Source organism: Macrobrachium rosenbergii, chromosome 13 (assembly GCF_040412425.1).
Source record: "Macrobrachium rosenbergii isolate ZJJX-2024 chromosome 13, ASM4041242v1, whole genome shotgun sequence".
Classification (NCBI taxonomy): Eukaryota; Metazoa; Arthropoda; class Malacostraca; order Decapoda; family Palaemonidae; genus Macrobrachium; species Macrobrachium rosenbergii.
In genome coordinates, this window is record NC_089753.1 from 24,311,683 (window position 1) to 24,336,245 (window position 24,563).

At 40.1% G+C, this 24,563-nt stretch overlaps 1 protein-coding gene across 1 annotated transcript in view; it reads right to left on the reverse strand.

Annotated features, from left to right (window-relative positions):
- LOC136844736 (uncharacterized) overlaps nt 1–18,420 on the reverse strand; it is a 113,024-nt gene extending 94,604 nt beyond the window's left edge. The window contains exons 1-3 of the mRNA XM_067113973.1: nt 18,148–18,420; nt 4,539–4,578; nt 4,096–4,214 (exon numbers count right to left, since the gene is read on the reverse strand). Of these exons, the coding sequence (XP_066970074.1) occupies nt 4,096–4,214; nt 4,539–4,578; nt 18,148–18,298 (310 nt within the window). The 5' untranslated portion in view covers nt 18,299–18,420. The remainder of the gene's footprint in view (nt 1–4,095; nt 4,215–4,538; nt 4,579–18,147) is intronic.
- Nucleotides 18,421–24,563: the final 6,143 nt, after the last annotated feature.

Consider the following 24,563-nt stretch of genomic DNA (forward strand, 5'->3'; position numbering starts at 1 on the left):
ACGCTTAGATGGCCTATTGTCACTCCCTTCTCATATCTTCTCCTCGCATTCCAGTCCCGACTCCCATGTTCCACTCATATGGGACAGGTTCCATGACATCTAGCGGGGATGCCTATGGTGCCAACCTTGCATCATGGTGTGTACTTCTAAACCTTCCAGTCAAATCAGAAAGAGTTACCACTAATTTATATTCAGCCAGCTGTGCTGGCACAGGAAAGAGAGAGAGAGCAAGAGAGTGTGAGTTCATCTCTTTATCTCTCGAGGAATGTTAATCTATTTCTCTTTAAGTGACTGACAGAAAAAAAAAAAAAATTTTCTTTTGTCTTCCAGAGGTGAATACATCTTGCATACCTACCAAAGATGTATTACCTTTATTACCTTTACGCATTTATGCATTTTTAAACACTATGAACGTTATCACTAACACAGTGCACATAAGCTAAGTAATACCAATCGGTTAAAGACTCAAATGAGCAGTATCTTTTCCTGAGAGAGAGAGAGAGAGAGAGAGAGAGAATTAAGTATCTATTTATCTATTTCTCACATTTCCCACCCTTTGGCAAGACGGGAAAAAAAAAAAAAGTGAAACGGACTTGATCACATTGTGGCAAATCTATCTACCCCTGGTCAGAAATGAGAGTAATTTGACATATTTGACAGGTTTACCGTGTCCCCTGAGCTCCAAGACTCGTGAAAAGATCAGGGTTGAAATTCGTTTGTTTACAATTTTTCATAACTTGCTATAAAAAGGCATAAATGTTATAGTTACAGTGTTTTTATTATATATATATCTTATATATATTCATACATATATATTTATTATATATATATATATCTTATTAATATTTATCATCATACAAAAAAAACACATATAAATAAAAATTTTCTCTCACCTCAGTAAAAGAGAGAGAGAAGAGAGAGAGAGAGAGAGAGAGAGAGAGAGAGAGAGAGAACGTGTCTCTGAATGGAGCTTAGAGGAAACCAGTTTTTACCGCCTGTTTTCCTGTCTCTGAGTTCTGTATTACTTAATTTTATTACATATTTAATCTTAAGGTATTATTATTAAATCTTATTTATCTTAATATTAGTAAATAATTTTTTTATGATAAAAATGCTGTCATGAAAATAACATCAAAATACACTAATTAGAAAATTTTTCTCGACGAAAAAGTCAGCGAATTGCAGAATTTTTCATGAACAGTTCATAGAAATGTTCCACAGATAATCCCGTGAATCCGAGAGTCCACAAATCGTGAGAATGCAAATACAGGGGGTTTACTGTATCTATCTACTTCTCATAGCATAGCCGCTGTTCGTCCTCAAAGTATAATTCATAATGGGCTAGGGTAGAGATGGTCTCACCCTTCCCCTCCTCTAAAGCAGTTAAAAAAAAAAAAAAAAAAAAAAAAAAGAATTAGAGACCAGAAACAAAAGCAACAAAGATATACCCATCAAGCAAACTAAAGACCAAAATGGTACTGTACTTAGAAAGGAAGAAGATACCTTGAAAAGTTGGAAAGAGTATTTTGAACAACTGCTGTACGAAGAAAATTTAAAACTAATCAGAGAGGATGGACAAGTGAACATGAGAATGGTAATAAGTTTCTCTAAGGGGCACTAAAAGCCTTAAAGAATATAGAAAATAAAAAGGTGACAGGACCAGACTTGATCTCAGATCCCAGTAGAAGTATGGAAAGCATTAGGAGAGGAAGTAGAAATCCTTTATATTCTGATGGTAAAGATTTTAGATCAAGAGAGGAAGTGTGTGGTAATTATAGGAGTATCAAACTGATGCCTCACACCTTGAAGATATTAGTGAGAATGATAGATGCCAGACTAAGAGAGGAAGGACCAGCTGGGATTTATGAAAGGAATTGGCACAACAGAGGATATGTTCTGAGACAGATAATGGAGAACTTCAGAGAGACGGATATGGTGTTCACAGAACTTGAAATGCATATAGCAGAGATAAGAATGTTAAGGTGGATGTCTGGTGCAACACGGGATGACAGGATTAAGAATGAGTAAACAAGAGGATCAACAGAGCTGGTTGAAATATAAAAAAAAAGTGCAGGAAGGGAGATTGTGATGGTACATAAACCTACTGAGAAGGGAGGATGAACATATTAGAAGGCAAGCTGAGGCGATGGAAGTGCAAGGTAGAAGAAGAAGAGCAAGGCCAAGAAAGAGATGGGAGGACTTGCAAGAGAAGGGACTTGACGAAGCAGAAGCGCACCTCAGAGGTAGATGGAAGCAGGTCACCCAAAACATGACCCACTGTAGAAACAGGAAGCTGAGAAGTTGGAAACCACGTTTGTGTGTGTGAAACAGCCTGTTTACATCTTTAGTTCATATGGCATTTCTCAATGATGATGTGTCCAAAGAAAATTCACTTTAAGATGACTACAAAAAGTAATCATTTTCTGTTTTATTGTAATTAATGATTTTTTTTATTTTACCTCATAATTTCACAGAAGCTTTACTTGTGTGTGTATGTTTACATCCAAATGTGGCATTTCATAAATGCTGACATCACTGTTTAGTTTTATTTTTTTCTTAGTTGACTATTGATTATTATCACACACACCTCAACACAAGAGAATCTTTTATCACTTGCTGATACGTTCCATTTCAAATACTAATGCTCACATTTGCAGTATAATATTAATTAAAAATATTTAATGCACGTTTCATCATGAATTTTGTCAAGAGATGCTGGTAACATGTTCAGCTATCCCTCCAAAAGGAAGGAAGAAAAGAGAGAGAGAGAGAGAGAGAGAGAGAGAGAGAGAGAGAGAGAGAGAGAGAGAGAGAGAGAGAGAGAGAGAGAGAGAGAGAGAGAGAGAGAGAGAGAGAGATATTTTTTAAATACACGTTAAGGATATTGTGTTTCTCTATTTTTTTTAAATACACGTTAAGGATATTGTGTTTCTCTAGTCTCTACTGGGATGTAAATTTTATTATTTTTTTTTTTTATCTTTCAAGCAGTGAAAATTATGACAAATCATATAAAAATAAAAATGAGAAAAACTCAAAATAAAAATGAGAAGTGTAAAATAAAAATATATAGAAGAGAGAAGTGTGTATGCGTGTTATGGGCTTTAACATGAGAAGTATGAGTAGTACACTCTCTCTCTCTCTCTTTTGTGTTGTGCTTGACTATTTCTTGACAAGTTATAGTACAGTACTGTACTATCCTTTAATAAAATGATTGAAAAGCATACAAAAAAAAAAAAAAAAAAATTAAGTCAAACTCCTGCCTACCCCTCTCCACCCATCCCAAACTGCATTCCCAAGCCCCCCTCCAAAACAACCTTTTCTGTGGGTGAGTCTTCCACTAACAAGCCTTATTCTGCAGCTCCCCTCGGATGGTACTTGGCCTGCCAACCACCACCTCCTTCACTTGGAAACTTTTCCCGGCCTCCCACCCCCAAAAACCCTTACCAGTCTGTTTATAAGTAAGCAAGTTCCAAGTGAAGGGGTGCAAATGTTAAAGGCGTTGCCTGGTATCATGGAAGGGAAGCAGCAAGAGTAAGGCTCTCTTTAGCAGAAGACTCACCCAGAGAAAAGGGTTTTCTGGAAGGTGGGTAGGGGTAGGGGATGCAGTGTGGGATGGTGGAAAGGTAGGTGGAGTTTGACTCTCTTCATAAATTTGTTTCTAAGACCTCCTCCTCCATTTGTGTTATAAAACATGAGAACTGCATCGTCGCTCATTCATATGTGGGTAATGTTCATGTTCTGACAGCTATTAGCAATAAGGGGACCAAAATTCAAGGTCAGGGAGAGGTGTCGCTTTACCAAGCAACCTTTTCCCCATACCTTGTGGAATTTGTAGTACACCAGCACATCTGTCACCCATATAGGCACACAGGAGGGTTAAGGTCTATTATATATATATATATATATATATATATTCATATATATATATATATATATATATATATATATATATATATATGTATATGATATATTAATTTCAAACTATTTCAAATAAATCATAATACTTTTCTCTCATGTTTCTTAAGACAGCTAAATGAAATACAGAATGTCATACACAGTCTTCTTAAAAATAATTATAACTACTTAACCACTTACCAGACATATCTTGCATAGGTGCATCTTCATAACCCATTTTTGTAATATTCATCCAACTCTCTTTGACTGCAACGCCTTCGCCTTTGCTGCAGCTGTCTTCTGGAATGCTGCCTGTGGTCCTCAGTCACCCAAATCTTTTTCTTCCGAAGACTCATCATCTCTGTGTGGGGGATGAGTAAGAGCTCATCCTTTTCTGGAGAAGCTGCTCACTTCTGGAGGTGACGACTTTGCTCTGACCCCCTGGTTCTCAATGATGCTCTGGCTCTGGCTCTGGCCTGCCTCGGCTCAGGCCTGGTTCAGATTCTGCATCAAGGTCACTCTGTTCCAACCTGAAGGCTGGCTCGCTATGCTCTGCTCGTGCTCAAATCAACATCAGGCTCTTAGCTCGGCACAGGCTCATTCATGTGCTACTGAATCAGACTGAGACAGGATCTTCCTCTCACTTTCTGCTCATGGTCTGGCCCAGCTCAAAGTCTCCAGCATCTTTGAAAGATATAAATAAGGAAAATCAACTTCCAAATACTGAGAAATAGGCATTAGTTTATGGGCACAAAATCATTGTTACTCACAATGTCAATTACAATAAACCACAATGGACACATGCATAAATTACCTAATTTTTTTCAAGGGAAAGGGTAAAGTCAGGAATCAGAAGAGGAAACACTTAAAACTCTAAGTGGGCAACAAAAAAGTAAGAAGTAAACTCTCAGTGGGCTACAAAAAAGTTAAGTATTCTGTAATTTTTCAAAATATAATACCCATTCACAAAAAACAAAGATTGGTATACTTCCGTTCTGCTTGTCAATTCCAAATCATGTAAATTTACACAAGAAATTTTATCATTTGGATACTTCCCTACTGTTAAAGATAGCCGTATCTTTCCGGCAGCAGATACAGTCAGCATTAAAATAAAAAGGTTGCTTGGCTGACCAAGATGACTGCATATATAAATTTATTTTAGGGATTTTTTTATGGCATTGTATAGAGCAATCATTCAGCTGCCTAATGAAATGTAATGGAGCAGTCTACCTTGAAAATTGTCGGAGGTCCGTGTCTTTGAACAAAAAAGAGTGTAAGTGTAAAGAAGTTTTAAGCCTACTCTCGAATCACTGCCACTTCCCACAGACGTAACTGTTAGTCTTTATCAATCCTCCTCACCAAAGAGAACTCAAAAGATCTGGAGGAACTACCACAGGAGTCAAATCTGTTGGAAGAGACCTATCTCCAAGAGTTCTTCAGATAGATCTGAATTGGTCTCATTCCTAGGCAAGCCATGTTGACAAACTTCTCTAAAAAAAAAAAGCCATGTGGCCCAAAGGAAACAACCATTCTTACATGAGGTCTTCATAGGGTGAAATTCTCTAAGGAGTGGAAATAATCTACCCATTTCCCTGTCAGATGAGCCCAAAATGATTGTGTCAATCTTCATTCTTAAATAAACAATTGGCTGGTTGGAGGAAGCATAGACATGTGAACACTGATCAGAAAGCCCAGCACAAGGGCTGAATGCAGAGAGTCATTTGCCCTAAACTGTCTGAACTGATCTGGAGAAAACTAACCAAGCATCCAAATACAGAAGGACTCCGATGCCAAGCAGGTGACTCCATTCCACTAACAGAGCCACAAAGGTGAATACCTGTGGTGCTGTGCTCAGAACAAAACACAGCAAATTTCCAAAGTAATTTGTATTTCTCCTAATATACAAAAACTAAACATTTTATAATAAAATAAAAGTTTATATATACTTACCAAATAATTACATAGCTATAGTTCTATTATATTTTGCAGCAGCTCAAAGTCGAAATTAGCGGCAGCGCTCTTTTGTTTAGGTGTGGAGTATGTTGCCCACGCCACTATGTCGGAGGAAGAATAGGGTACAACAAATGAGGCTCAATTCGTTTGTCTTTATGTCCATGAGAGGGGCGAGCTCCGATCATGTAATTATTGGTAAGTATAATATAAAATTTTATTTTTATTATAAAAATGTCATTTTATATAAATAACACCAAATAATTACATAGCTGAATCCCACATTGGTGGAGGTGGTTTGAATGGACATACACTGCAAAAACTATGATATGGGGGTGTAAATTGGGATAACAAATTAGCTAGCATCTTGGAATGCTTGTTGTAACCTTACCTGGTGAAGAGCAACAGCAGGCGAATTTTTCTGCCTCTGGTTGTGGCTCCTCTCAACCTGTAGCAGTGTGGCGGTAGAGCCAAGAGTCACCTCTACTGAGTGGGTGCTTTGCAACGTAGGAGGTCAATCGCAGGTTGCCAAAGCTAATAAATCCAATGTGTCATATAACATGTGGATTTGCCCTTGCCCTGGGCACAGTACAATAGAATAACAAAGACCAGATAAAATTAACCTACACCACACAACATTTTAGCCAAAACCATAAAATACCAATTGGTGACATTCAACATTCAGTGTCCACAAAACTTCCCTAGAAGTACGACTGCCCTTATTCAAGGAGAGTGGATAGAGGAAAAGGGAAGGCGTTCCTCCTATCCTTCATCCCCCAATACCATGCCAACTCACGAAGAGCGGACCTGAAATGCCATTTTTATTTTAATGTCTCAACGCCCGTAAATAAAACATGGCAAAACGCGGCACTCAAAATGTTGTTTGTAAAATTGAAGAGACAGGTTCGTTGCATACAGCTCTTATTTCATGAGCCTTTGCACACTGGGGAAGTAATTTGTCTTGAACTCCAGATATTAACTTCGGAAATCACGTATCTTAAAAGATGATAGTGCATTCTTGGACAAGGATAATGGGAGTTTAACGGAACACCAAGATTGGGAGCGATCCTCCTAAGGTTTTGGTTCTCTCGAGGTATACTCTTATGAGCTCTTACTGGGCAGAGGACATTCTCTTGATCATCTGGGCCTAGTACTTCTGAGAGGCTCTTGATAGAAAAGGAGCAAGGCCAAGGGTTAGCCGGATCCTCGTTTTTGGCCAAAAAATCTAAAGTTAGCGCATATACTGCATTGCCTTGTAAGAAGCCTATTCTTTTATCTGGCATGAAGCTTGCTGGCTCTCTTGGCTGTAGCGAGTGCCAACAAGAATAATGTCTTCTTCGTAAGATTCCATCGGTTCAAAGAGTGGTCTTGAGGACTCCTGTTGTGAAGATGGTAGCTAGTTTTACTCTCCATCTTACAGCTCTATCTAGCACCCAGTGCTCCCAGCCAGTCGAGCGAAGATTTTCTTGCAGGGACACACAGTCTTCTATTTTCTTAGCTAGAGCTCCTACCGTCCAATCTAGAAAGAATAAAAATCTCAGGAACTTTGAATATATCTTTGAGAAGATGGTCCAACTCAGCCGAGGTTGTGAAAGAATTCTGGCGAGCCAGCTGAACGAAGAGAAGCATCTATGATACTGGAGAAGTCTCCCTGAGAGGAGGCAGAAACTCCCAAGGACGGAGCTTCTCCAGTTGCATAAGACAGGTACTTCTGCCTTATTAAACAAGAAGGAGGTGCACAAATAACCGCCTTCCCGAATTTCCTACTCTCTGCTAGCCAGGCATCCATGTGGGTGAAAGCTTTCTTCGATGACGAAGACAACACCATCTGTGAGTGTGATGCAGTGATTTGTCGCATGCTCAGGTAGGCTGAACCTGAGATAATGGAGCGACTGGGGAGAAGAGGGCGACGGGTAGTAGACCAGGAAAAATCTGAGTAGAGCCAAGTAATGAGAGGTGGGTTGTTCTTCTTCTGCAGGCTCCTCGGCGGACAAAAGAGGCGATCCTAGAGGTTCCACGATGTCCTGTACCGCTGGAGTAGTTTCAGTGCTCAAACTTTGTCAAGCCGGGTTGACGGTGCCAAAAGGTCTTGAGAGGCCACGACGGAAATTCTTGATGTGGGGTCTGGAATCATTAAGTGAGTTGGAAGAAGCCCATGACTGAAGCGCCCGGACAATAGGCATCCCACCGCTGTTGAAGTAGACACTGACTCGCCCAGAGCTTAACTGCATAGATCCGCCAGGCGTTTGGCGCTGAGATGGGCACTCTGTGATCAGACGTTCCCGTTCCGAGCGGTCAAACACAGGTTCTTCTGACTTGGAATCTGGGTGCTCTCGAACAGTTAAAGCGAGAGCTGTGCGCTCAGGTGATGGGCTCTGAAGCGGCTTCTTCGGATGCGAGCGATTTGTGGTGGCGGCTTATACATAATACTGGCGTACATAGGCGCTTTCTTGCCGCAGTAAAGGGCAAGAATCTCTTGTTAGCGAATCCCAGAAACTACAAGAAGGGGGGCTATGTTCTCTCTCTCCCACTCGCTCTGAGGCGGTGTGTGTGTGTGTGTCTGAATCCATTGAGCGCCTGGCCTTTCAGTGGCCTAGATACATGTACCGCTTCGGTCACTCACGTTTCTTAGATGTCGGAGAGTCTGAATCACTTGAAGAAGGGTATGGGTTTCCATTCTAATACACTTTTCAGTATTCTTCAGCCTGGGATCATGAATTAGCAGGCTCGGATGAGGTGACGACTGCTCGTGAGCAAACCCCACCAACCTCCCCTTGGACGTGCCAAGTTTGCTTCTCCATGTTTGCAAGGGGGCTTAGGGGACCTTGAATTACAGAGCATCGGTGGGAATGACGGCCACGCCCACTCCACTGACACATCACTCGACACAATACTATTAAATTTGTCCATTAGGACCTTCACATAGTTCCCAATCTGGGAAACAGTACTCACAAGTAAATTAAATTTTTGATCTACCTGTGCTTTAAGCTGTCGCGTTGAGTTCATCAGAATGAGGTTAGGTACGGTGACAGGAAAAAACTGGAGACTGGAAATGGGAGAAAAAAAGCTGTCACAGGCGTCGAAGGGATGAAGCAAAACATCAATATCATCCCTTGAAGAATAGCCTACACTAGCAGAAGCCTTTGCTTGGCCCTGGCGTAACTTTTCTAATTGATCCGTTTCAATTTGTCTCGTGGTCTGTAAATCTTCATTTATCTTCGATCCTTATTCATCACAATTCAATTCAGGAAGAACATACTTATTTCCTAGAGTACAACAAATGGTAGTAATGTGCGTATTTTGCGGCGTAAATCTAGTTTTGCAGCCTTTGCTGCGGTGCCTAATGCTGGATAAGCTGAGTCGACATAATGGTAAAAATCCAAGCGAATAAGTCTGTCAGTATTCAAAATCTAGCTAAGCTAGAGAGCTGCGCTACCAAAATCACAGAGTACTTCACCTAAGACGATCTCGACCATCCGGTGAAAGCAAACGAGAGCTGCTAATAACTGTTGTTCAGTCATTAACCGGCATAAACGAATTGTGCTCCTTAGCTAAGTTGTACCTATTCTTCCCCGATAGTGGGTGGGGCAACATATACCTAAAACAAGAGTGCTACGTGAAGTTTGGTACGAGGCTGCGCGTGAAAGTAGAAACTATAGCTATGTAATTATTTTGTAAGTTACTTATATAAAATTTGAATTCTACAGATGAGGCCCATTCATCTATTTTTATTATAGATTTATTGATTCACTTTGCATGTTTCATGCGAGCTGCCGAATAATATATGGCAACATCATCTATATACAAGTTACTTTTAGCTCCGCGAGGTAGATTATTACTGATATCATTTATTGCTAAAGTAAACAGTGTGCCACTAAGGACGCTTCCTTGTGGAACACCATTTTCAAGTGGAAATGTACTTGACAAAACATCAATTCTCACTTGAAAAGTGTGATTTGTCAGAAAGTTTTGGACAAACCTTGGTAAACGTCCACGGGTGCTGTTTTTATGTGACGTTTTTAATACTGCATATCCCCATGTAGTATCATATGCCTTTCCAATTTCAAAAAAGATGGCTATAGTAATTTGTTTTCATTCAAATCCTCTTCGTATGTGGTCTTCCATGTTAGACAAAGAATCCAGTGTAGATCTGTTACATTGTGACCCAAACTGAGTGGGAGTCAAAATTTCATTTTCTCGAATGTGCCATGTTAGTTGAGCATTTACCATTTTTTAGAGTAATTTGCATACACAACTTGTTAAAGAAATTGGTCCGTAATTATTTACATTACTGGGATCTTTTCCAAATTTGGCAACAGGAATAATTATAGCTTTACGACATTCATCAGGAAATAAATTTTGAAGCCATAAGTGGTTATAAAACTCTAATACGTATGTCTTTGCCAAAGGTGCTGAATGGCAAAACATTTCAAAACAAACACTGTCACCTCCAGAGGCGGATTTATTGCTGTTCAACTGAGCAAATTCCAATTCTGACATTAAATTTTCTATTATAATATGGTATATATCTTCTGTTGTTTCAAAATTTGTTATCAATTCTATACTATTTTTCTTTGTGTGGAAATGCTCATCTAAAATTTTTGTCACTACTTACTTTTGCTAAATTTCCTCCTACTACATTACTTATTTCTTTAGGATCAAGTATTCTTTTCCCATCTTTTATTATGGCATGTCTAGGTGGTTTAACATGGCTACCATTTATTTTCCTGAATTTTTTCCATATATTTTGCATGGAAGTGTTATTAGAGAGATCTGATACATATTTCACCCATGAAATGATTCTTCTTTGAATTACTTTTTAAAATTTTGCAGATATTTTGTTATATAGAGGTTTTAATGTATCAATTTCTAATAATAATATAGTTATTTTTTGTAAATTTCCTTCTAATAATGGCAATGTTTTATTTATTTTACTGAATTTTCTATTCAAATTATCTAATCATCTTCCAATTTGGTGTTTTATTTTTATTAATTCTGTTGTTCTTCAGACCACCATGGGACTTGGTGTTTTGTTGAATGAGATTTGGACTTTGGTACTGCATTATCAGCAGCATTTTTAATGAAATCAACAAGAAACGTATTAGTTCATTATGGCCTTTTAAATATTCAAATGGCGGGATACTCCTAGTGTGAAATTCATATTGCTCCCAGTCTGCTTTAGAAATGTCATATTGTGGGACATGCTTGGCGGGATTAGTTTGTAATAATGTAATTAATATTGGGAAATGATCACTTGTAAGCAAGTCGTCAACTGCATTCCAATCCAATCCGTCAACTATGTTTGTTGTACATAGAAATAAGTCGACTGAGGAAAATGTTCCATGTGTTTTAGAAAAATGTGTGCTGATTTCATTATCATTTATACTGCACGTCATATGAATCTATGAATTCTTCTATTTTACTTCCTGCTCTATTTGAGTCTGTACAATTACAGTCCCACATCAGGTTGTGAGCATTAAAATCACCTACTATTAATGTAGGTTCCTTGACATTATTAAGTAATTCAAGTTTGTCAAAGTCATAATTTTTATTAGGTTGGTTGTATAAATTATAAATTACACAATTATTGTTTTTCATTCGTATTCTAATACTCAATATTTGCAGATCAGTAAAGTTTACAGGTACTTTGTCATAACATACTTTGTTATGTACATATACAGCAGTACCTAAATTTCCTTCTTCGTCTCTGGATGTAGATGCTAAGGTATATTTACCTATTGTTGATACGGTTTTGTTGACATGTTGTAAACAAAATATCGTTGGTTCGTATTCTTTAAGTAATTGTTGTATTTCTCCTAAGTGTAATCTGGTCTGCAGACCATTTACGTTCCATTGTATAATATAGCTATTGAAAATATTTTATAGCAGTCAAGTTTTACTCTATTTTTGTATTATCAATCTGGATTTTTTCTAATAATTTACTCACAACATTCATATGTTTTTCTTTATAGTATACTAAGTGCTCAATGCACATGCAATCTTTTTCATGGGTACTCAAATCTGTTTCTTTTTTTTCTATAATATTTCATAAAATTTCTTATGTTTGTTAAACCATCTTTTGTTATGCTTTTGTTATTATTGCACATTTCTACAAAACAAATATTACACCCACATGTGCTTACATGTACATTCCTTGTTTCATTTGCTCTTGTACCAATTATTGGTGATGGAGTAATCTCTTCTCCCTTAATGTAATCATCATCATCTTCAACTACAGTGTTTTGGATATCTGTATCCATAGGTTTAATTATTATTTTAGGAGATGAAGGTATATTCTTAAGTTTGTTTTTGTTCTTTCTTCATATCCTTTGTCTTTGGTTTAACCGATGTTGCTCTAATTATAGTTGGTTTTCTCGTTTTGGGTGGTGTTCTCTCCCAAGGCCGTTTTTTTATCTTTAATTTCCACTCCATCACAACCCTCTTCTGTTACTTTTGTTGTAGCATCCTCCTGTGTTCCTATTTGCATTAATATTTCAAAGGAATTGGATAATATATTATCCATCCCACTTGTACCTATTTCCTTATTCTTTACCGATTTAGTTTTTATTTCTAAAGAATTAATTTCTTCTTGAGATTTACTTTTCTGTGCTCCGTTATTTCTATTGTATGCATTTTTGTTTCATTATTGGTTCCTGTTATTGAAGAGTATGTACGTTTCTCGAAAGGATCTAGAATTCCTCTTACTTTCAATTCTAATTTAGCTTCTTTTACAGACATTCCAGTTCTTTCTCATAATATTTTCAACTCTGTATTGTATATATATAGTACATACTGCACATTCTTTGGATCTTGCACGATGGTTTTGCCCACAGTTTATACACTTTGTTCGCTGCACTTTCACTGTGTGGCATGCTCTTCAGATCCTCAATACGTGCACACAGCTTCATTTCGACAATATTTTTTTGCATGTCCATATTTACTACAATTTTGACACTAGTGGCTTTGGGACATATGGTCTTACTTCTCTGGTTTGGCATAAAATTTTCGTTTTCTGCGGTAGATCTTGACCCTCAAGTTTTATTTTTGCAATCCTGTACTTTGGGGTGTCCCTTTTTAGGGGTCTAACAATATTTTCTTTTCAATTGGCTTGTTACTATTCTCAGGAAGTACAATGGTACTCTGAATACTGTTCATAGTATTATGTTTTTTTTATTTTCATATTTATGTTATCTATATTTTTTATTATTAAATAATTTTCTGACTGACTTTTTGTTGTGGCCTCTATAAGCCAAGTCTTTTCTTTTATGTCTAAACGACATTCCAATCGTAGAGTGTCTGTTCAATAAATAATTTTCCAACTTGAGTGCTGGTATTTTCTGGTCAGTTTCTACGGTTAGAGACCTTGACCAACTGCCACTCCCAAAGAGGGAGTCAAAGTGAGTCAAGGTTGGGTCAAGACGGTATTTACTTTTTATTGGTTTGCTCTGTACTGGAGCATATGGTTCCAGTGTTGTTACATTCTGATTCTCTTTTGATTTTTCTAAAGAAAGGTTCTCAGATGAGGTTCCAGCGGTTGTCATCTGTGCCGAGTCGCTACCTTCAAAGGGTCCAGGGGTACTCAAATCCTTATAATGACTTGTCATAAAGATTGAGGGGAGAAAAAAAAAGTAAACCTGAAAACCTTAAAAAGATATCATCAGCCTTTCATGGAGTTTATTCTCCCACCAATGGCACAAGTGAGAAACAACTCCCAAATGTCAGCTCCCTACCCTACCCCACAGGGGATGGCACAACATGATTAGAGTGGCCCAAGTGTAAGCCAAACTCTCTTGCTAGGACTGACAATATTACTGGAATACAATCATCCCCACCCTAATCACGTTATGGGCAAACCGGATAGAATGCCGAGAGCCCTATCTCTAGAACCAGAGCCCCCTGGAATCCTTGGTCCAGCCCAAAAGAATAGTACCGCCTGATATCTCTCAGGTCCAAACATTATCAGGCAGTTCCCACTATTTATCTTCGGATATAAACCCAATCCCAGTTATATCCTTTCCTGTTTATCAGGTCCAATAAATTTTAGCAAAAGCGGAAAATTTCGCAAAGATTAAAAAAAAAATACAGAACGGTAAACGGGACTCTTGGACTCAAACTCGGGAACTCTGGGGTCTTAATCCCAAAGTGAGAAAGGCTGCTTAGAGCTTAAGAGAATAAAGGATCTCCCTTGGTGAGGGGAGTTCCATCTCTTGGAATCTAACCCTGGTTTAAGATATACCTTCAAAGCCAGGTTACAAAAGTTTTTTACAACAAAGGTGGGCAAGAAAAATGACAAATTTTAAATCAAGCTGTATTTTTCATAACAAACCAACCTTCAGTCTCAATGTAAGGATAAATTCTTCGGCGCTAGCTGGAGTCTGGTTAAAAATAACAAAAGGAATTGGTAGCAACAGGCATCAGCCTATAGGGGAGTAGGAAGAAGCTATGCGACCTGCTTTACCCCAGCTACACATCATCATATCATTTTCTCTCTGACTGCCTTCATAGCAAGACAGTTCAGTGGCCATCTTTCGCAAGAAGCCAGTTATTTTGCACTTCCTGCCTGCATATGCCTTTATTTTGATAGGTATTTTGAGCATGGATATTGGAGAATAATGTCTTATGAATTTTAGTTTTGAGAAAATTACTGGGATGATCATAAAAATATTTTGTAAAAAATGTCTCGACATAATTTAGTCATTTTAAGTGACTATATTGATAGCCATACTGTTAGAAGCATCAGAGTGCCCTGATTAGAATAACACTTGAATATTGCTAAATTTCCTCTTTATGGTGACCTTTCGACCTGTGGCGCCACCTATCAACTAACCGGTACATAGCCTAATGTATATTGCTCTAGAGAGGAGTATATAAGCTTTCAAATGGTGGGTCATTTGTCAAAATTGAGCTGAGTCAGGAGTAACACTAATTTTTATTTCCCATACCCCAAAAGTAATGTGCTCTAAGATATTCAATGACGTTGCAGTAAAAGCTGCCTACAGAATTTGTGCAATCCAAAAAAAAGTGTCCAGCATCAATAATTTAAGTATACCTTAGTTTAACCAGACCACTGAGCTGATTAACAGCTCTCCTAGGGCTGGCCCGAAGGAATAGACGTATCTTTCGTGGCTAAGAACCACATTATAGCGAGAAATGAATTTCTATCACCAAAATAGGGTAGATTACAGTTTCGTGTGCTGGGCCGCCTAACTCATTCTGCTGTGCCGAGATCCCTCCGCCAAGGTAAGTAGTTCCATCCAAACAGCTGACGACCAACGACCCGAAATGCCCCGAGTCCTGCCGACCCGACCCGACATGCCCCGAGACCTGCCTCAGTCTCATCCGAGTTCAAGAGTTGCCAACATGGCTACGTCCGTGTCATATCCGACCCACATTGAATTTGCGGCTAAGAATCCAGTGACCCTTATGGATTTAGGTGTTTTGTGTCATGAAGAGCGGTCATTGCTGGTTTACCTAATGAAAAGTGGCCTACTTGGCGACTTTGGCAGGACTTGTGGCAAGTGTGATGAAGGCACCGTCGTCCTCATCAAGCATGGACAAAGCTTTATTAATCAAACGTGCATATCCCTTAAATAGAGCCGATTCAACACCCGTCAAAATGCGGTCTAATTTCGCCGAATCACAACAATCACGGGACACCGCCATCCAAACAGATTGGTCAATTCCACGAGGTCCTGTTCCCCCAGTTCCAGTTGTCCAGATCCCACCGAAAGCAAGTGTCCCAGCGCCAAAACAAAGAAGAATGGAGCCACCGATATTGGCCATTCCGGATTTCTCTGACGATTCGGACTTCGAATGAGGTACGTGCTATTTCGAACAGTTTACGATATACTAATTCCACGGGTCTTCTGGGGGGGAGGGGGGGGGAAGCCCCTCCGACCAGGTAAGGGGACGCTGTCCAATGTTCGATTAGGTCGGTTTCGTCAGGTTAGGTCGCCATCTTTTTGTATTCGTCCGCCGATTCTCTAGCCAGTACCCACTGCCACCTGGTGGTGGGTCACGGCTAGGAAATCGGCAGACGGAAACCCACAGCATACGAAACTGTAATCGCCCTCCAACATAAATTTCTCTAATTCTTCATTGGCTGGTCGGAGAATCAAGCGCAGGCCCAGCAGAGTGCTAGCCGAGAATGACACCAACCTGTCCAATGAAGAATTCCCTGCAGGGTCAAACAAAATATAGCAGGGATGTCAACTTAAAATGCAAAATCCTGGGCCATGGATCCCTGACTATTAAGGGTAAGATGGAAGAAAGAATATGAATGGAGGTACATTAAAAAGAATAGAAGGGGTTGCAGCCTGGGGCCAAAGGAACGCTGCAAAGGACTTTTAGTAGCTTAATGCCTACAACGCAACATATGAGGTGCACTGACGGAACTAGCCCCCTATGGGAAAAGGGAGGGCGAGGTTTGGAGGAGGGAGGACTGGAAAAGGCTTGGGGGACCACACTGCCAAATGAGCTTTTCCACCAACAATTTCTTTTGCTACCCCTACAAAGGGACAATACAACAGAAATCGGTATTATTTCACTTATGGACATTAATTGCTTTCAACATAAAATATAGGTTTTTCTGTTGTATTATGATGTGATTTGAATGATTTTGAGGTTTATTTCATCGCAAATGAATACTTATCCTTCCCGGCAAATGATATATACAAAATTAATAAAATTACGACTTGTCAGAATACTGCACCCCCTCTCCATAGCTAATACGGCAAAACTGTACTGATTACAGTTTTGCCGTATTAGCTATGGAGAGAGGGGCAGTATTCTGACAAGTCGTAATTTTATTAATTTTGTATACAGTATATTATTTGCCGGGGAAGGATAAGTATTCATTTGCGATGGAAATAAACCTCAAAATCATTCAAATCACATCATAATACAACAGAAAACCCTATATTTTATGTTGAAAGCAATTAATGTCCATAAGTGAAATAATACCCAGAAATCCACTTAAAAGTACGGGTAGAACTAAGCAGTAGCTCCGCATGGGGTTATTACTTTGGAAACTGATTTTCCTATAGTATTATATTTTGGTTGCTTATCAAGAACGTACTGTTATTTTTTGTCGGTCAGAACTTGTACACTGGCCATCATGGCATGCTGTTGCACATGTGCAATTTTACAGGGAAGGGTAAATTTTACTTTCCTATAATGCTAGGTCCTGACCTAACCAGATCTTACTTACCCCTAATTGGCTTGGGGGCCAACCCTGCAAAGGTCAGCCCTATGACATGCCCTGAATTCCAGAACAACTCCGCTTTGTACCAAAATTAAAAGTAAAATGTAATCACCCCCACTGGATCCCCAATTTTGCCAATTAGCTATCAAGGGGTTGGGGGACAGGTCCTTATAAGTCAAAAATGAAAATCATTCGGCGGGGAACTAGTTTTTCTGAAAACATTACACTCTTTCTTTTGGGAGAAACATTACAGTAAAACCCTAGTTTCGAACCAACTCCCTACTGGATGTAAACAAACGACTTAGCAAGGGAGCTTCAGATAAAAAAAGTGTTCTGAGTGGAGTTCTCACCGCTCTGGACATTGACCGGGTTCTGGGGCAGAGCCCCCAGCTAAGTAACACAGCCTGCTAGGTTAGGTTAGGTTAGTGTACTGTCGTTCCTTTTACAACAGGTTTCCTTCTTGTACATACGGCTCCCTGATGCGCATGCGCGGAACCATTCCGTAACAACAGCATGGCATCCGGTCTCTCTCCCAACGACATCCCCCCACCCAAAACCCCGCGTTCCCAAAGGGTCCCCAACCACGTTGGGTAGACAGGAGGTTCATAACAACCGACCATCAGCAACCACCACCTCCTCCTTCCTCAGCAACACCCAAAGTAACAGTGTGTGCAGAGCTGTTGCTTTTATTACTGACACGACTTCGCATTTCGACGGGAAGATCAACCGACACCGAAGTTCCAGCCTGGTGGTCAGGTGAGTTTGGGGGGCTTCCTCCCCTCCCCCGCCCCTCCAACCCTACCCCTGCATCTCCAAACAGAGGAGGAACCCACAGGGATGCTGGGATTTAGGATTTCTCTGGTGGTTAATCTAATTAACTCTCCCAATAAATCCGCGGAAAATCTGACCGGATTCGATGCAGATCGAATCCCGACGTCGATCGTCCGCCTCGAGTTGTGAGACAACGGCCGCCCGGAGGCACCAACCGGATGACAAGCCCCAGCACTACACACCTAACGTTCAAAGCTCAGACGTAAAGTAAAATGAACAAAGGAATAAGGAAGTAATAAGGAAGTGAAGAAAAGGCTTCGGCCACAAACCTGTCTCCTCCTCGTCGTTGGCCTGTTCGAGCGCCTCCCTCAAGCGCTCCACCAACACCGGCTTATTTCCCTTCGAATCCAGACCTCTGGCCTGCAGTTCAGCCCTCAATTCGGCCACTTTGAGCTTGCTGGGGTCTAACGAGTCACTCATAATGCAAAGGGTCACTTCCTAAGGCGAATCCAAACGTCACGATCGAGTCAAATAAGAGACGCGAGCTTTCCCGCGCACCTCACTCCACTTTCCACTTGGAAACCAAACATTCAAAATGGCGTCCCGTGTAGACGACAGAGTTGGCTTGGTAGAAATGCCGCGTTGTGATTGGTCGGAGGCCTTTGTTGATGGTTCCTTCTCGCGTTTTCATTGGTCCGCTTGACCGTCAAGAGCTCGCCATTAATGATTAGTCTCTCAGGTGAATTTTTTTTTCCGGCAACGTTGATCTGCCCGCGGCAGCAGTTGTAGCAAGGACAAGCTCGCAATTGCATTTCTTTCCGCAACTTCAAAAAATATATGCATACATCTGAATAACATGCAGTTTGATTCCTGTTATACTTGGGTTGCTTTTCACATCATTATTACTAATATATAAATAAAAATAAAAATATGATGACAACGGCAATAATGAGAAAACAAATTGATTTTCGGAGGCAAGGCCACTGACCTTTTATGAAGAACAAAGAAAGCTGAGAAAGGAGAGGAATGTGAAGATACTACTGCCACCACGCTTGCTGCGATGAAACAGCAAGAATGGCGTTCAATAAGACAAAGCAAATCTTAGCACGTAAAGGAAACACCCTCGTTTTCAGAGCCATGCTAAGAATTGTGAAGGACTGTATCGCATGTCAATGACCGTTGACTAGTATCTGATGAGGTTGCAGTCTTGTATCACGATAACTGAACCTATTGTAACACTCAAGTAAAAATGGAAAATAAAAATAGAATCCATAAATGACGATTATGTTTCGGGGTCAGAGGGAACAAACTGTGCGGACAAATTAAAAAAAAAATGAGTACCTTATCTCTGAAATTAACAAAAACACGACGCTAGCATCACGCAAACTTCTAATAAAGTATCACAGAACAAACGAAAAAAGACATTGATGTACTTTGTGTGAAAAACAGATGTCGGGAGAAGGTTAAGACATCAACAATACACCTGGCGTAAACAGGAAAAAATTGCCCACAAAATAAGACAAATGTTCAGTGGCGTAGGTAGGGGAATGTTTTTTTCTTATTGATTTTTTTGAGGGGCCGGGTGTTAAGTGAACTTAGCGTATCAACTTTACAGTACTACCCCCAATTTCCCATAATGAAATACGACAAGGGAAAGACATTTACTATGCATGTTTGCTATCATTTAGCGGTATATATGTTAAGACATTAAAATTAGAGAGAAACCCCAGAATAAAGTGAAGAGACCACACTTTTGTTGTGAGTATCGGATTCTCTTTATTAACTGTTTTAAATGGTGCGATCATACAGGCGTTCTGGAGTATAGGCAAATTTATGTGTCCCTTGCACGGAAGTGCACTGAGTCATATGGTGTATCATTGTCAAACCCATGCTATCACACACTCAGAAAATAAGAAGTCGTTAGTTTTTCATTGAGACTTGATATGGTTGTAAGAGCCCGACACCGTCTCTTCCAAACACGTGTGTGTTCGTGCGTTCGTCAATCGTCATCCATCGGAGTGGACTAGGCAACAAGAACATCTAATTTTCTTTCTCTAAAGGGACGCGATTTCAACCATACAATATTTCCATCTGTTTCTCCCTAACCATTGTTATCTTGATGTATGTACAATCACCACTACTTGCATTGCCATGCAAGCATTCTAATCATGTACTCATAATGTTCCAACGAATCTTCTGTATCAAACTGTGTGTATGTTTCTGTTTGTGAAGACGCCAAACGACTCGCCATTTCACATATATTATGCTACTGCATTGTATTCATTAATCTGTCTCGAATCTCATGCAATTGGCCATATGTAGAATTTCCTGGACTTTCCATTGATGTATGTTTTAACACCGTACGTTTATTATGTGTCTCAATATCGCCATCTGTTTGTCTGCCGACAAACACAGATGTCTGAATCTTTTATCTCGGTTTTGCTGTCTGTATGTAGATGCTACGTTGCGGTCCGCACACGTCAATAACATTCAACCCCCAAAATCACTCGTTACGGGCTGCTCTAGAAGCAAGAGCCCGTGCTGGCACAAGGCCAGCTAAATCTAAAACAACAACAAAATCACTCGCCCCCACCAAAATCACTTTGTTAATAAAGTTTTCTTAACCTCCCATCTCAGACTCATCATCAACATAGAGTTACGGGCTGCTCTAGAAGCAAGAGCCCGTGCTGGCACAAGGCCAGCTAAATCTAAAAACAACAACAAAATCACTTATTACGGGCTGCTCTAGAAGCAAGAGCCCGTGCTGGCACAAGGGCAGCTAAATCTAAAACAACAACAGAATCACTTTCATGCATCATCAATAAAGTTTTCATCTAACCTACCCATCTCACAGACTCATCATCAACATAGAGTTACGTTCTGTTCTAGGAGCAAGAGCCCGTGCTGGCACAAGGCCAGCTAAATCTGAAACAACAGCATGTACATTCATCTCAGTAAGGAACCACCAATAAACCAGTTAACACCCAGCCAACTTGTCACTCAATCTCTAGTCCTTACATGGTTTTATGAAATTTAGACAAACACGGGGTCCACTTTTGGGCATACAGTGAAGTAAAGGTATCCAAAAGTTAAAGGAAATGAGGTACCCTGTACAAGGATAAGGAATATAGAATTAAGACCAAGCGCTGATAGGATCTATGAGGTCATTCAGCGCTCGAAGGGAAACTGACGAGAAAGGTGTAAAAGGAGGGAAACCTTGCAGTTGCAGTATGAAACAATTGTTGGGAGAGTGTGGACAGCAAGATGGAAGAGAACATGCATGGAAGTACAGTAAAGGGAATGAAAGAGGTTGCAGCTAGGGGACGAAGGAACACAGCTAAGAACCTTAAGCAACGCCTACAGCTCACGGTGCGAGGTGCACTGACGGCACTAACCCCTAAGGTGTGCACAAGGGTATAAATCTGGACCTGGGAGAAAACCCCACATTTGCACAAAGAAGTAATAGTTGGACAGCAAGACTGAGGAAAGGAAGCGGGAATGAAGACGTAAAAGGCTAAAATGTGGGTGCAACCATTGGCCGACATAGCATTGCAAAGACCCTTTAGCAATACCTACAGTCTCTGTGGAGTGCAATTGTCTACAAGCATCTACCCTACCAAGGTAAATAGTGTGCCGTTCTAGAATCCCATGTATTCTTAGCTGTATGGACAGGGCTGTGCTTACTTAAATTCTGATAATCAAAGTGCACCTTTGAAAGTTGGTTTAACCCTGGTCAGAAAAGGCACAAAATATTTTATGGGGTCACAGGGCAGCATTCATTTTTTTTATTTTAAGGGACAGGCCAAAGTATATTAAACACACCCCTGGACCGGGCAAACTTTTAAGTTGGCAAATATAAGAAAAAAAACATCAACGGAAGGAAGAAGATATACAAATGCACATGGTGTGAGGACAAAATTCTAAAAAATTTTCTGTAACTTCCAAGGGAAATTGAAATTAACTATTTACAACCCTGTGTGGCGCTTCTTTTACAAGACACTTGTAAAAATATGCTAATATTACCAAGTAATACATTTTTTCTAATAATTTATTTTATTGTGTAAAATTATAATTACAGCTCACACATCATAACAGCTAAGAACTAAAATCAGTAACAAATCTAAGTATATTTGTTGTACAATTTTTACTGGATTTACTGAGATGGGGAGCTGCAGTAACTTCTTGTGAGGCATACATGTCTTTTCTAATATTTCTCTGCAAAATTACAATTATAGCTGACTTACTATCATAAAAGATAAAAACTAAAACTAACAGCAATCCCTGGGCATATTTACGAGTAAGTAAATAAAAAGACGTCATGTAATAGAGAGGAGCAGTTCATTTCCCCATCAAGTCTCAAGGCACATTAATCCCCCCTCTGTCCTGTGCTGAGCTACGTAGTTGCCGTAAGTCCTTTGTCGACCATTGAAGTGCTATGAACATCTTTCCTGCTAGATTCATCCAAATCATATGGCGCGTAATATTAATACTCGCATGAGTTAGCCAGTCCATCTCTCAAGACCTGCTATAGACACTCACGTGATGATGCCGTCCATTAAGGGTTAAAGTATCCATAATACTGTACCAAAGGCAAATAAAAAACAAATAGAAATTACTAAACTTTGTTATCAAACATAAAAAATAATCTTACAAAACTACGTTTTGTGGTGGTCATCCATTAGTTGTTCTGGACTGTATGTGTGAATTATGGAACTTGTAATGTAAATTTAAATAAATATTTTATTGAATATTGAAGTTTTTTATATCAATCATTGCTCTTTCCATGGATACTAACAGAAGCTTTATCTCATTGCAGGTTTACTGTGGTGGGAGGGAATATTACCACTTTGAAGCGGTGTTTGGCAGCAGTGTGGCAGGACTGAAATGGGATAATAGAAAGTAAATAGGCGTTGCGAGTACCCGATAAGAGATAACATCAACCTTCTTTGTCGAAGAGACAGATGAAGCCAAAAAGAACACAATTGTCTCTACGCTTTTGACAACCGGCTCAGTAAAGGCATGCACAGACTCCTCAGGGGAGTCTGGAACTGCTTTATCTAAGCAGCCAAATAATTTGCAGAAGAGTGGAAACAATCTCACTTGCTATTTGTCGTCTATTGCTACTATAGCCATTTCTGATAATGGGTAACTGCTTAGTATCATAAGACATTGCTCTCCTCTTTCTCATAAAGAGAGGAAGAAAAAGGGAAGAACTTTTAGAAGAAACTTTTTAATGGAGTAATTTAGCCACTGAGTCAAATCTGTTCAGCGCCAACTTAATCCATTTCGGAGACAGAAAAGGATAAGCCTCAGGTTCCAACCTAGCAATCCTAAGGGACCTCGAAGCCTGAACTATTGGTTCCTCAGAGAAATCAGGAAATTTGCTGGCACAAACCTTAATCAGTCTCTAAACAGATGATGATATTACAGTACCTGCTTTTCATCAGCATCAGAGTCAAATTCGTAAGCCGCAGGCTCATAGAGAGATATCCTGCCGAGCAGGGGTAGCGGCAGCAGAACCACCTGCTCCCTGAGATGAAAGGAGTTTCAACTCCTCTAAAAAGGTATTAAATGTAAGAAAAAAACATTTTTCATACCAGAGGAATGGTTGGCTCCACTTTGTGCCATGGCACCTGGCACCAGAGAAATCATCTGCACAGGAAACAAAGCCTACCTGACTACTCACACCATCCTGCACTGACATCGAGATAGCAGGAGGCAAAACTGAAAATCCCTTACGTCCGACAAAAAACGTGGAGACGAACGGCCATTGCCAGACCGCCTGGGAGACTGAGAAGAATGCGGGTGCCTGGTGTCAGGCGAAAGTCTAACAGTAGGGAAACATTCGGCGTCTGGCGAGTGCCTGCTGTCAAGCACATGTCTGATGGCAGGCGAGGGCCTACTGGCAAGAGAGCTTCCAATGCAAGGCGAGTCCCTGCTTCCAAACGAGCACCTGCTTCCAGGTGAATGCCTGCAAGTGAACACCAAATCATCTTGCAAGGGAAAACTACAGGAAGACCCCGGACAGGGATCGCTAGGCGTACATGGCCTCCAGCAAAGCCCCCGGGGTACAAAATTGAATATTGAGTGAGTGCACTTAACCTTACCTGGCATATCTACCTCCTACTTGGTTCCTGTTCCTGAGCGCTCCCTCCAAACAGTTGTGGGCACACTACACTTGTAAGGATGAAGTTGAATGACATACTGGCTGGTTGCTGTCTAGTTTATTGGTGGTTCCTTACTGAATCCATGTACAAAATCTTCGAAGTTGTTATTGGTTGGTGCGAGCTGCAAAGTAGTTTCTACACACACACAAGACAAAACAGAGATTATGTTTTGGACATCTGTGCTTGTCCACAGACAAACAGATGGCGATTGTGAGAGACATGAGAAACGTACAATGATAAAACATATATCAATGGAAAGGCCAGGAAATTCCACATATGGACATTTGCATGAAATTCGAGACAGATTAATGAATACAATGCAGTAGCATAATATATGTGAAATGGCGAGACGTTTGGCGTCTTCACAAACAGAAACATACATACAGTTTGATACAGAAGATTCGGTGGAACATTATGAGTACATGATTGGAATGCTTGCATGGCAATGCAAGTAGTGGTGATTGTACATGAATCGAGACAACAATGGTTAGAGAGAAACAGACAGAAATATTGTATAGTAGAAGTTGCGTTCCTTCGAGCGGTCCCCTCCAGCTGACACACGGGAGGGAGAGAAAGCG